Source organism: Myotis myotis, unplaced genomic scaffold, assembly GCF_014108235.1.
Source record: "Myotis myotis isolate mMyoMyo1 unplaced genomic scaffold, mMyoMyo1.p scaffold_m19_p_15, whole genome shotgun sequence".
NCBI classification, from domain to species: Eukaryota; Metazoa; Chordata; class Mammalia; order Chiroptera; family Vespertilionidae; genus Myotis; species Myotis myotis.
The window spans coordinates 52,745,323-52,757,874 of NW_023416319.1; the positions used below are offsets into that span (position 1 = coordinate 52,745,323).

The 12,552-nt window shown below is 57.4% G+C and overlaps 1 protein-coding gene across 4 annotated transcripts in view; it reads right to left on the reverse strand.

The window, feature by feature from the left end:
* RASGEF1A (RasGEF domain family member 1A) overlaps window positions 1-12,552 on the reverse strand; it is a 72,126-nt gene that overhangs the window by 22,994 nt on the left and 36,580 nt on the right. The window contains exon 1 of one of the 4 annotated variants that reach the window (XM_036337305.1): window positions 5,000-5,162. The exons of 1 other annotated variant lie outside the window; for it this stretch is intronic. Coding sequence is in view for 1 of the 3 variants with exons in the window: in XM_036337303.1 (XP_036193196.1) it covers window positions 4,552-4,569 (18 nt within the window). In the remaining 2 variants the exon portion in view is untranslated. Of the gene's footprint in view, window positions 1-3,830; window positions 3,949-4,551; window positions 4,646-4,999; window positions 5,163-12,552 lie in introns of those variants that run through there. 2 more of the 4 variants (XM_036337303.1, XM_036337306.1) reach the window with 2 other exon arrangements.

Sequence of the window (12,552 nt, forward strand, 5' to 3'; positions counted from 1 at the left end):
CACTTCACAAAATCCTCCCCAAATCATGTTTGGGTTCCAAACAATCAAACTCCAATTGCAGACACATTTTATAAGGAAACTCCTTATGCAATTTGATGTGGCTAAAGCTGTACACAGAGAAAAATTCATAGAATTCAGTATATCTTAAACAAGAACAAAGAAAACAAATGAATTAGCTCTTGATTCAAAAAGTTGAAAATAACTTCTAAACAAAACAGACATCAGCAAACTGGAGGAAGGAATTACTAAGAGATAAATTAGTGGATTTAATGAAAGAAAGAGAATAGAACTTGCTGATTACACTCAAGAACTGATTTTCTTTGAAAACACAAATTAGAAAATCAACCTCTGGCAATTCTAATCAACAACAAAAATGGAAGAAAGGAAGGAGGATGGCAGTGAGGGAAGGAGGGAGGGAGGGAGGGAGGAAACCGGGAGGGAGAGAAAATGCAAAAATATAGCTATTGGGAATGAAGATATGGAGAAGAAACTTAGAAAAATACACGATGTAGATCTGCACTAGAAGACTGAAAGCAGTTTGAACTGGGATATTATCTAGAAAATATAAGTAACCAAAATACACTAAAAATGTTTAGAACGCAAAAAGACCAATAACCATAGTGCAAATTAAGTAAGTTGACAGCCAACTAAACCTCAGAGAAAAATAAAAGCAAGCCATAGCTGATACAGTTTCTAAAATGAATTACTTCAAGCCTTGGAGAGTACAATGATTTTATATTATATTTAAACTAGTTCCACTACACAATTCATGTTGAAAACCTTTCCTATTCATTGTATGACGCTAACATAACTATGATTTATAAACGTGACAAATACGTCCCCTAATAGAAAATTACATGGGCCCTAAGTAAAGCCAAGGAAGAAATATAGTCAGTAACCCTGCGATAGCTGTGCCTGTGCCAGTGGGAGCCACAGTGAGGGGAACACTATGTAAAGTGTACGCTTGTCTAGCCACTAAGCGGTACACCCAGAGCCAATCCATAACAATAAAAAAGGAAAGGACAGACGAGAAATACCCTAAGCATCAAATCAGTGGAATGCACCTGAGCACAGTCAAGCACAATCGAGCCTGACCCCTGGGATTCGGGCCAGGAACGCGGGATGATTTTGCTCAGAAGAGCTAATACGTCAACACGTTAACAAGCCCACGGAGACAGAAATGGGATGGTTTTGCTGAGCACAGGAAAGCTTTTGATGAAACTGCATATGAATATCCATTCTCGGTGAACACTCTTGGCGACTAATGTATGAATGGAGCATACTGTTCACGAAGAAGAATATTTACTTGAAATTTAAGGCCAAATTCAGACTTAACAGTAGAACATTAGAGGCCCTCTCATTAAAATAAAAGCAAGCCAAGGCAACTGTCACTATTTAATGTTGCTCTGCACCTTTTGGAAAACACAGAAAATAAATAAAAAATACGTTAGAAATGGAGAGGTAGACCGTATCTTATGTGCTGTCATGGGATTAATTTATTGGGTTTTCCCAGGAATCCAAACTGAAAATCTGTTCCAGCTAATGAGAAAGTTCCATTATCAACTACTTAACATACATTTAAAAAAATAAATAGCTTACCTACCTGTCTCCCCTGGGTATAGGGGTTCCCATCCCCAGAGACATTCCCACTGAGTCCACCGGGAGCAGGAACTGTAATGCTCACTCCAGTGGCCGTGAGGGAGGGGCATGTGTGAGCAGGTGCCTGCATGTTGCTGGCCCTGGGTCCCCCTGGCTCCGTGGGTCTCTCAGCCATTGGCCCGGGACACGTTCTCCCCAGTGGCCTGCTCTGTCACCCTGCCCTGCCACCCGGCCTGTAGCCTCCTTCCTGGCCCAGACACTGCACCATTCCGCCCTCTGGGCTGGGCCCTGCAGATGTCCAGCCTCCTTTAGGAACTTGCTCTCCCTCTTCTAAGGATGATGCTCCTAGCCCGGTGCCCAAGGGAGAGCAGGCTCTGGGGTCAGCCAGTCCCAGAATGCATGTGGGCTCCCCCTGCTCCTGGTGCTGCTGCAAGCTCTGACCCCTGACCTCCTGGCTGAACTCAGGCAAGCTGGGGCCCTGAGCGCCTTAGTTTCCCTGTGTGTAAACCAAGGAGGCAGAACTAGGCAGAAACAGGCCACACGCTGTTTCCTGACGACAGGCTTGTTCTGTCCTTTCTTCCCTCACTTATTCAGTGAACAAACATCCACGGGGCCCTGCTGACCTGTGCCTCACACTTGGAAATAGAACCCAGGGAGCTCCGTGTCTGCCAGGGGAGACGAATGTAACACCACAGTGCAGTGTGAGCAACTTGGAATGAGGGGTCTTTGCTGGGTGCTGAGGAGGAACAAGGGCGGGAGAACTAATGCTAAAAAGAGAAAGCAGGAAAGGCTGCCTGGAGGAGGTGATTATTTATGTTTGTTTTTAGGAGGTGATTTTTTAGATGGGCTTCTAAGGATGACCAGGAGTTTTCCAGTGGGTTAAGCGAAGGAAAAGCAGGGCAACATCACAGGTCTCCAGGCCGACACCCCAGTCCCAACAGACCTAGCCCTCCTCTGGACACTCTCCAGCAGCTACCCTGAAGGGTGAAGGTCAAGGAGCCCAGAGGTGTGGAGGGTGCAGGCAGCTTCCACAGGCACCACAGCTCCATCCTGCGCCCAAGGCAAACCCTGCCCATCCCAAAGCCAATGTGTGGTTCTCTCCCCAAAGGGGCCTCCCAGGCTGCTCAGCCCTGGAAGACTGTGGGCCCTGGCTTGATGGGTATGCGACCTGCAGGTGGGGCTGTCCCCTGACTCCCACACCTCAGCCAGCCCCCAAGGCACACAGCAGCCAAGTCATACCCGAGGAGCGGCTCCCTCAGCTCCCCTTGCCTCTCCAGGTGAAGCTCACTGGAGGGCCTCCCGTCTCCTTGCAGGAAGCTCAGCAAGATGGGAGCGTGGTGCTTGGATAGGCCGGGCCCAGGGCCAGGCTGTCCTTAGCCAGCAGGTACAGGTGTAGGCAGTGTGGCCAGGAAGTGGCAGGGGGCCCACAGGGCGGAGCAAGCTCAGGCTCCAAATTAGCCCTCCAGGCCAGACCTCTCCCGAACCCAGGACTCTCCTGCAGGTGATGCCACCTGGCTGTAGGGTGGGTAGTCTGTCCCTGTTGCCACCTCCAGGACCCTCCACCCTGCATGTCACACACGGAAGCCCTACCTGGGGCTCCAGGAACATCCTGGATGCCTGCTCCCCAAGTCTGTCCACTGCCTCCCCCCCCGCCCCCCCCCCCGCTCCACCTGCACCCTTTCCCACCTCTCCACCTGCAGTACCGCACCCCTGCAATCAGTAAGGCCCGGGCATCACCTCCTCTCCTCCACGGCTACCTCCCTGCCTAGCGCCTCTGAGCCCCTGCACCTGCGCTGGCCCGTGTCCTCACCTGCTCTGCTCCTGACACCGCCTCCAGGCTGACCCCTGGACACTCAGGTGGCTTCCTCCTCAAAGCCCCGCAGGGTCTTTTCCTGCCCGCCCCTCTGCTCCCGCGGCCGCACCGCAGGTCTCCCCTTGGTCTGTCTCCATGCACAGGCAGCGCACGCTGAGGCCTTCCTCGTCCACCTACCCAAGGTGCAAACAGCTGCCCGCACTGGCGGTCAGGACCCTGGGCACCACATTGTCGGCCCGGTGAGCCAGGCTGAGCAGGATTGTCAGCACTGGCCCTCCCCTGGTGCCCCATCTGCAGGTCAGCTCCGAGCAAAGGGGGATTGGAACAGAGGGAGCACCTGTCACACTGCTGGGTGCGCCTGCAAGGCAGGGCCTTGGGAAACAGCCATGGGCAGGCAACACTCATGCTCAGGACTAACCTTAGGGCAGGGCCGTGGCCTCCCGCCAGCAGAGAGGAAGCTGCCCGCATCCTGGAGCTCCACTCTCCTGAAACCCACCAGCGTTTGTGGGCCCCCGCGAATCCTGCCCCACACAGGCCTCCCCTCTCTCCCACACACCCTTACATAAGCAGCAGAAGTTTCACATGCTCTCATCTCGCCCACGTGCCCACTTCATCACAGGCCGCCCCTTCCCTGCCCCTCCTCCGGGGCTAACAGGCGGTTCCGGGCCCCTGGAGTCTAAGGAAGGACTTGGGGAATCTTGGTTTTTACCCGCCTGACTGTGCCAGGCCCGGGGCGGCCATCCTGTTTTACACCTGCTCCCAGGACGGCCGTCTCCTGCCTCCCCTCGCCCTGTTCACCCACAGGAGTCCCTACCGGGCTTGCTGGTGCCCTCAGCCACAGCCCATCAGGAAGGGCCGTGGCAGCCGGGCCATCCCAGTCCTGAGCCCTGGGCGCCGCCCACCTGGCAGCAGGTGCCCCTGGAGATGACGCAGAAGTGGTTGGGGGGGGGGGGGCGGCTCCCTCTGGGCCAGGGGTTCCGGAGGGGACGGTCGGGTCGCACTCCCTCCCGATGGCAGAACCCCTTCCCCAGGCCTGCGGCGCAGAAACCGCTCGCACCGGGCCTGCTGCCATCAGGGGGTCGCCCGCCCGGCGCTTCCCCGCAGAACCCGCCACCTGCCTGTCCCGCCCCGCGCCCTACCTGGGACTCCAGAACCATCCCGCCGCCTGCTCCCCGCGCAATGCACTCCCGCCTCCTCCTCCTCCTCGCTCCTCCCGCCGCTCGCAGCCTCCGCGGGGCGGGGCCGGGGGGGGGGGGGGGGTACCGCGGGACCAGCCGGGCCAGGGCCGGGAAGCGCGGGGCGGGAAAGGCGAAGCCAGGCCGGGAAGCGGGCGGAGGCGGGGAGGGGGCGGGCCGGGGCGGGGTGGGATGGGGCCGGCAGCCGGAGGGCCGCCGGGAGGCGCGGGGATGGGCGGGCGAGCGAAAGGCACGGCGCTCCGGCGGCGGCGGATCGGAGCGGTGCTGGGCGCGCCGGCTGTGCCCGGCAAGGGCGCTGTGGGAAGGGAGCGGTGGTGGGGGTGGGACCCCGCTCTCAGAGAGCCCTGAACCCCCTTTCCTTTCCCGAGCACCTCCCCTCTCCCTCCCTCACCTGACCGCGCCTTCTCGATGTCCACTACAGAGCCACGGAGGCGCTGGCCCCGCGCGGGGCTTGGATGCGTCCCCTGACGGGGTGCTCACTCCACCAGCTCTGCCCTTCCATTTCCTCTTGTGAACGCGGGGACACCAGCTGCTCCGGTGGGAGGACCAATCTGAGACACGCGCGGGGCGGCGCTGGCACATGACACTGAGGCTCATTCCACCCCCGAGCCCCAACGCTCCGAGGAATCCTGTCAGGTGACAGGTCTCCCCTCCACCGCGCTCCAGCCCCCCACCCAGGCTCCCAGTTCCTATGAAGAAGATGGACCGCCCAAGAGCGCCCCCTCTGGAGACCTGAGCTGGAGCCCAGAGGCTGGGTGGGGAGAGGAAGCAGGAGTGCGATCCCGGGACCCATCACCAGAGCGGAGCAGCGACATGCTTTCTTCCTCCTGAGGGGGAGCAGGGCGGCCCCAGAGGAGCGGAGCCAAGCCCCTGGGAGCTCAGGAGCAGCCCTGGGCCGGGGAGGGGGGGGGGACCCCTGTCAGTATCCAGGGGGTTCCCAGGATGTCCACCCTCTGCTGGGAGCTGTAGGAGACAGCTGTCTCTCCTCCTGGCTACCCCTTCTTCTTTGCCTGCCAGTCACGAGATTAATTTTTGAAAACACAAGTTAAAAAATAATTGACAGCCCGATTCCCAGTTCCTCCATGGCTGTGGGCCCGGGACAAGGCCCGTTTCGGACCTCAGCCTCTGTCCCCAGGCAATGCAGAAGGGGGACAGCCTCATCCCGTTATTTGCCCCGGGGAATGAGGGGCTGTGCTGGGCCCGGCGCTGGCCTGTCCAAGAGGGTGCGGAGGCTGGAGCAGCTCCTTCTCGAGCTCTGTCCCAGCCCCGCTTTCTCTTCTAGGCCTGGAACTCAGCCCTCACGGCTTCAGTGCCTGCAGGCCTAACCATGGGTGGGCAGGGGGGGCAGAGAGGGGGCACCAAGCAGAAATGGCCATGGCTGCCCTGACTGAGGGGCTCAGTTGGTTGGAGCATCATCCTGTACACCAAACAGATGGTGGGTTTGATACCCCGTCAGGGCACATCCCTAGGTTGTGGGTTTGATCCTCAGTTGGGGCACAGTTAGGAAGCAACTGATCGATGTTTCTCTCTCACATCAATCTTTCACTTTCTCTTTCTTTTTCCCTTCCTCTCTCTCTCAAATCAATTAAAAAACAAACAAACACATCCTTGGGTGAGGATTAAATAATAATAAATGGCCAGGGCTGCAGGCAGCTAGCACACCAGCCCTTAACCTTCCACACTGCTCCCCTGCTGCCTCTGCTGCTCACGTCAGGCAAAGCTCCAGTGGCCTCTGCCAGGGACTGTGGCACCCTCCAGCCAGTCGGGCATTTGGGTCCTGGGCCTGCACGGATGGCTACAGAGCACCAAAGCGGGTGAGCCCTGGGCCTGGGCCTGGAGACGCCTCCAGCCACCTGGCCCCGCGGTCCTCAGCCCCGCCCCACAGCCTTGCAGGACATCTGGTCCCTAAGGTGTCCATAATATTGTCTTAGGGAGCCCATGTGGGCAGTTAAAACCCCTGCTGCCACCGGCACCCCGAGAAAGCCTTCCCCTCTGCCTCTCTGTTACACAGCCAGAGGAGGTGGCTGAGCTGACGTGCAGCCCCAGGTGCCTTCCTGTACAGCACAGAGTGTCTCCCAGGTGTGCTCACCCACAGAACCCACCTGCTTCCCCACAGGCTTCCCCGGGAGGAAGGAGGGCCCCCTGCCCACTGTCTCTGCCAGGAGCATCCTCACAGACACGATGGCCCTCTCCTTCGCTCACAGGGGTGAGCTCAGCATTTCTGTGTGCACCTGGACTACATCTACATCCTTCCTGGTGCCCAAGGAGGCGGGGAGACAGGAGTGCCAGCGCTATCCCTGCTGGGCGTTCCCCTGCAAGAAGCTGTGGGAGGGGCTGGGCACAGGGAGCAGGTCCTGCAGGGAGGGCTGTGGGCTCACACAGGAACCCATCGCCTTAGTTAGGCTCCCCTAGGGAGAGTCCGAGCTCCATGAGGCAGGGCCTTCGTTTTGTTCACTGCTGTGCCCCAGTGACTGTGACATGTTTGCACACGGGGGCGTGACACCTATCTGTTGAATAAATGTGTGTGTGTGTGTGTGTGCACGCAGGCGCGCGTGTGTGCAGATGTAGAAATACTTGGTATACTAAGTATATCTAGTATAGGCCTTATATCCAGAATATAAAAAACTCAAACAAATTAAAAGTCAGAAGACCTGAGTGTTTAAAAATGGGCATAAGACTTAAGAAGATATGTCACACAAAAAAAGGATATGAAAGAGGATGATAAACATAAGAAAAAATATTCAAGTTCATTGGTTATCAGGAAGGGAAATCAAAACCAGTGTGACACTGCCATACACCCACCAGAGTGGCTAAAACGGAAAGACAGAACATGCCAAGTGCTGACAAGGGTGTGGCCCAATGGGAAGGCCCAGCCACTGGTGGGTGTGACCTGGGACAGCGCAGGGAAGAGGGTCCCACAGTGCGTGTGGAAGCCAAGCATATGCAGGCCCAGGCTCCCTTCCCGGGTGGAGACCCACCAGAAACGCTTGTTCACTCCCAAGCAGCCACATCCCGAGCACTGAGCCGTGCTCTTCACCACGGCTCCAGGCGGAGCCGCCAAGCGGCCCCGCCAGGCGGCCCTGACAGCAATGAGGATGGACAGAGACAACCGCCACAAGGACTGCCCACCCATCACATGGGCCACCAGAAACAGACACGCACATCCATCAGGACTCCATGCACGTCCATGTCAGAGGGCTGGCGGAGGGTTGAGGGGGGGCTGCGGGGCTGGATGCCCGTTACCCACATGTTCACCCCCGGAAAATCGCTGAGCTACACACTGAAGACTCATGCACTTCTCTGTATGTCTGTTACACTTCGGAACAATTATGTTTTAAAAATAGTTGAGAGAGAAAACAAACAAACAAAAACTGATGTGCCAGACACGGCCGGCAAAGCTGTCTGCGCCCCTCCCACGTCTGCGGGGCCACCTCAGAGCAGATGACTCAGGGAAGGAGCATCTGGGGACACTGGGCCTTGGCCTCCCTCTCCTCATGCCCCAAAGACCAAGGCAAAGGCGCCTCTGGTGCAGGCACTGCTCCCGCCTTCACAAAGGTGCAGCTGGAAGGTTTGGGTTCTAGAAGATGGAAGGTGGCCAAGGGCAGAGCAATGGGCCTGGCAGAACAGAAGTAGGTAGCTGGGGATTGGAACAGAGGTTCCAACACTGGGGTGTGGACAGGGTCAGACAAAGACCCTACGAGACTAGGACCTCCGGGGCTTGGGTTTCAGGATGGGGGAGGCCAAGGGGCGGCCGGGCTGCCAGCAGCACGGGTGCAAGTTTGTACTGTGCCCCAGGGACCACGCAGGAGCAGGCACTGAGGGCGAGCACTAACCACCCACCACACGCTGCAGGCAGAGCTTCGGTTCCAAACCTGAGTGTGAGGGGTGGGCCAGCGAGTGCCACCAGGGCTGTCTGAGGCCTCGCTCCAGCCCTTTCCACGCCCTGCCCGACATCTCAGAGAGCCCACATCGGCTCCTGCTCACGAAGAAATGAATTCATTTCTCAAAGCAGAACTTCCTTTGCACAGCACCCCCTCGTCGGGCCAGTTCTGGAGTGAGGCTGCTGAAGCCCAGACCAGCCTCCCTGGCAGGTGCCAGTAGCTCCCCAAGTTCAGACTCCCCCCAGACGGGGCCTGCACGGCCCACCTGCAGGAAGTCTTCCTGACCCTGGGAGCAGCCTCAAGGGCCTCACCTTGGACAGCCAGCCCACGCACAACATGCACCTTACGCCCTAGTCTTCCTCCCACAACCTCTCAGGGAGGGCTAGTGGCTCCCCCCAGGGCCTCTCTGGGAGAATCAGAGCACCTGTCTAGGCTTCTTGAATCGAATGTTCTGTGTTAGATTAGTGATGTCTGACCAGGTGAGGGTGTGGGGGAAGGAATCACTAGGGCCCTGGAACTGCATTCCTCATTTGTGGGTTCTTCAGCAATTGGCTGGTAATTTGCATTCCACTAGACTAGTCATTTAAAAAAACAACACATTTTTATTGATTTTGAGAGAGAGAGAGAAAGTAAGAAGGAAAGAGAGAAACGTCAATGTGATAGTGAAACATTAATCAGCTGCCTCCTGCACGCCCCCTACCGGGGATCAAGCCCACAATCTGGGCATGTGCCCTAATGGGAATCGAACCAGCAAACTTTAGTGCACAGGGCGATGCCCAACCAACTGAGCCACACTGGCCAGGGCGGATGAGCCCTTACTATGTGTTAAGTTCTCAGAGACACAATCCCTGCTCTGCTCTCAGGGTTTATCTTAGGGCCGTAGGATGCAGGATGGTCAGCAAGTAAACAAATGAACAAAATTATGGCTGGTGATGAGAAAGGCTACGGCACGGAGTGTGGGGGTCGGAGGAGGCCTCCCTGGAAGGAGAGCCTGGAGCAGAGACTGCCATGCCGGGTTGCCAGCCTGTGGAGGCACCAGAAGGGCATGCCAGGCAGGGAGCCCAGCAAGGGCACATGCCCCACGTCTCGAAGGAGGTTGGTGCATGTGAGGCACAGAGAGACCAATGCGGGCGGCTGCAGCGAAAGGCACCTGGATGCTCCTGGCTGTCCTTGGCATTGTCCAGAAGTTCCAGGGGGCCGAGTTGGAGGTGGGATGGGGATGCATGCTACCTGAGAGGTGTTCACCTGCTGAGAATGCCCTGAGGATTCTGACACCTCCTCAGCACTCACAGGGCAACTGGGCTGACAGCCTTAACCTCCTGGGGCTAAACCTGCAGGAGCTGTTTCCCAACTGGCTGGAAGCACTTCACTGTTTCAGACCAGGTGGAGCCTTCCACCAACAGCCTCGGGGCTGCCAGCTAGCCACGCTCCCTGCAGCCTCCCCACACAGCCCTCTGAGGCCAGCCCAGCCCAGCCCAGCATCTGGCCTCCTCCAGGGCTCATGCAGACCCCTGCAGTAGAGGGCTGACTTTGCAGATCAAAGCGTTATTTCCACTTGCAAAGGGGGAAACAAGGCTGAGGCCATTTAGTTAGGTTGTGAATCGGAGTTAGGAACCCTCACTTCCCAATCTCTCAAAATCCACAGCTGCAGGTGGGGTTGGGGATGTGAATCTTGGGAATATGTATTCCCTTTTACTCTTGAAATCAAGGGAAAGACACCATTCCCAGAAGATGCCCCAAGACTGATGGGGCAGAAACAGGATGTTGGGGAACCAGTTAGAATTGTAAGAAATATGAATCATGCTCTGTTAACCATTGTTTTATTCTGATTAAAGAAGGCACATTCTCACCTGGCTGGCAGCCGCACTTGGGACCGGAGAGCTCACCTGGCGATGCAGCCCCCTCCCCATCAGGGAGCGGCCTGTTATCATGGAAAGATTAACAACTTTGTTGCAAAAACCAGAGCCAGAAGCCAGAATAGACAGCCCTTTGAAGACCCAGACCTCTGCTGACCTGTTAACTGCCCACTTGGCCTTCCCTTTGGCTACTTCCCCAGGTGATCTTTGTCCTCCTACCCAATATAAGCAGCGGCTTGTGGGGGGTGCAGAGCAGACGTTTGTGGATGACCTGCTGGCAGGATTGGAATAAACACTCATATGATTCAACCCTGTCTCTGCCTAATTGGCTCAGGTAGTGACAGGCAGTGCGGACCCATTGATTGTCCAGTTACAAGACCCTCATGGTGACTGTCTCTCTCCTCTGGACCCTAACCTAGGGCTTGCCTGTCCCTGGACCCTCCCCTGCACCCAGAGGGGCAGGCCTCTGGGCTGCTGGTGTGTTCTTGGGCAGAGTCCAAACGCCTGCAGTATGAAATGCAAGCATGGCTTGTGTGGATTTTGGTTATCTCAATATTCCAAAAGTCCTTCTTCATGGAAAATGAACAGATGCCAGAATCCATGGCTCATTCCTCCTGGCACACGAGGAAGGGTGCAGGACCAGCCCAGCGACACAGGCTGCTGCATGGCACTGGGATCTGAGTTCAGGCAGGGGACTGGCCCCCGCTGGACTGGGGGCATGAGGCTTGTTGTGGACCCCTGGGCAAGCCCTGCCCCTCTGTGTGCCTCAGTTTCCCCATCTGGACTGGTAATTTCTTAAGGGCCCTGCGGCTGGCCACCTCGGATAATACAGAATACAGCCCTGAGGCTACTGGGCAGAGAGGTGGACCAGGAGGTCAATTAGCCTGGCAGGGAGAGCTGAGCTGCTTGGGGGCCGCCCCCTCACACCACTCTCCTCTTGGAGCTGAAGCCCCCCAGAGAACAGCACACGCTCTACAGGGTCTGTGGTTGGTCTCCTTGTGTGGGGACTCAGCTGTGCCGTTGTTGCTGCTCCCCATCTCCTCCGCCTCAGGAATTAGGGCCATGGGACCCCAGTCTGGGCAGAACATGCCTGGGGTCCACACTGGGTGTGGGGCCTAGTCTCCCATGTCTCTGCATCCCTGCCTCTGGCTCCAAAGAGTCAGTACTCGTGGGTCCCAGGCAGACCCCTCTGTCCTGCCTGCTAGGGGTGCACAGGACCCCGTCCTCGTATCCACTGCTCTCGCGCCCCCTCCCCCATTAGGATGGCTCGTCGGGCCCTGCAAGGAGAGGACACGATGCCTCCGGTGCCCTCTCTGTCCTCATTTCCCTGCCGGGGCAGGGGCTCGGCCAGGTGGAGACTGAGGTCACTGCCCTCTGGTCAGCCAGGAAGAAGGCAGGGGCCATCCTGAATTTCAGTCCCAGGGACTCTGGGCCCACGTCCCTCCTGCTCTGTGGCGAAGGCCCAGAGGCTGGAGGCAGCCGAACAGCTGTCAAGTGCTATGCCCATCGCAAACATGTCTAGGTCAGGCTCACCTTTGTCTGCTCCAGGATCAGGGAAGACTCCCGGGACCTGCAACCATGTAGGGACGCCCGGGTCAGTGGCCACCCTCCCCTCCTTCCCACAAGGTCGCCTGCTGCTGCCCACAGTTCTCAGAGGAGACCCAGTTGGAGAACACACATTTGCGATCCCTGGTGAGTGTGATCGTGTGTGTCGGGGGTAGGGGTAGGGGATGCTCGGGACCAGCTGGCTTGGGTGCAGTTGGGAGTGAAGGAGGTCAAACCTGCCTGGATTAGGAGGAGGCGGTCAGGGCTGGCCTGGCCGGGGCTCTCCTCCTCCTGGGCATCACCCTGCAGGCGTGCCCAGTGACCCCTTCACCTACACAGCCCCAGCCACCAAGACATCTCTCTGGACACACATGCCCTGCGACTGCTTGGGCCAAGGCACACTGAGACCCGCCCCTGCACACCCTGGGCATGAGCTCGGCCCAGCAGGGCCCCAGGCCTGTGGGAAGCAGGAGCCAAGAGCAGAGGTGCCAGGGTCCGGGCAGGTGCCTCTGAGCCTCCTTCAGGGACAGGCTTTACCCCAGCAGGACAGGGGCCCCTGTGCTTGAGCTTCCCTATTTACTTCACTGGCCTCCACTCTCTGGGAGAGTCGCATTATGCTTTTGACGGTTTGCTTATACATTATCCTGGGTTTGGGGAGAGCA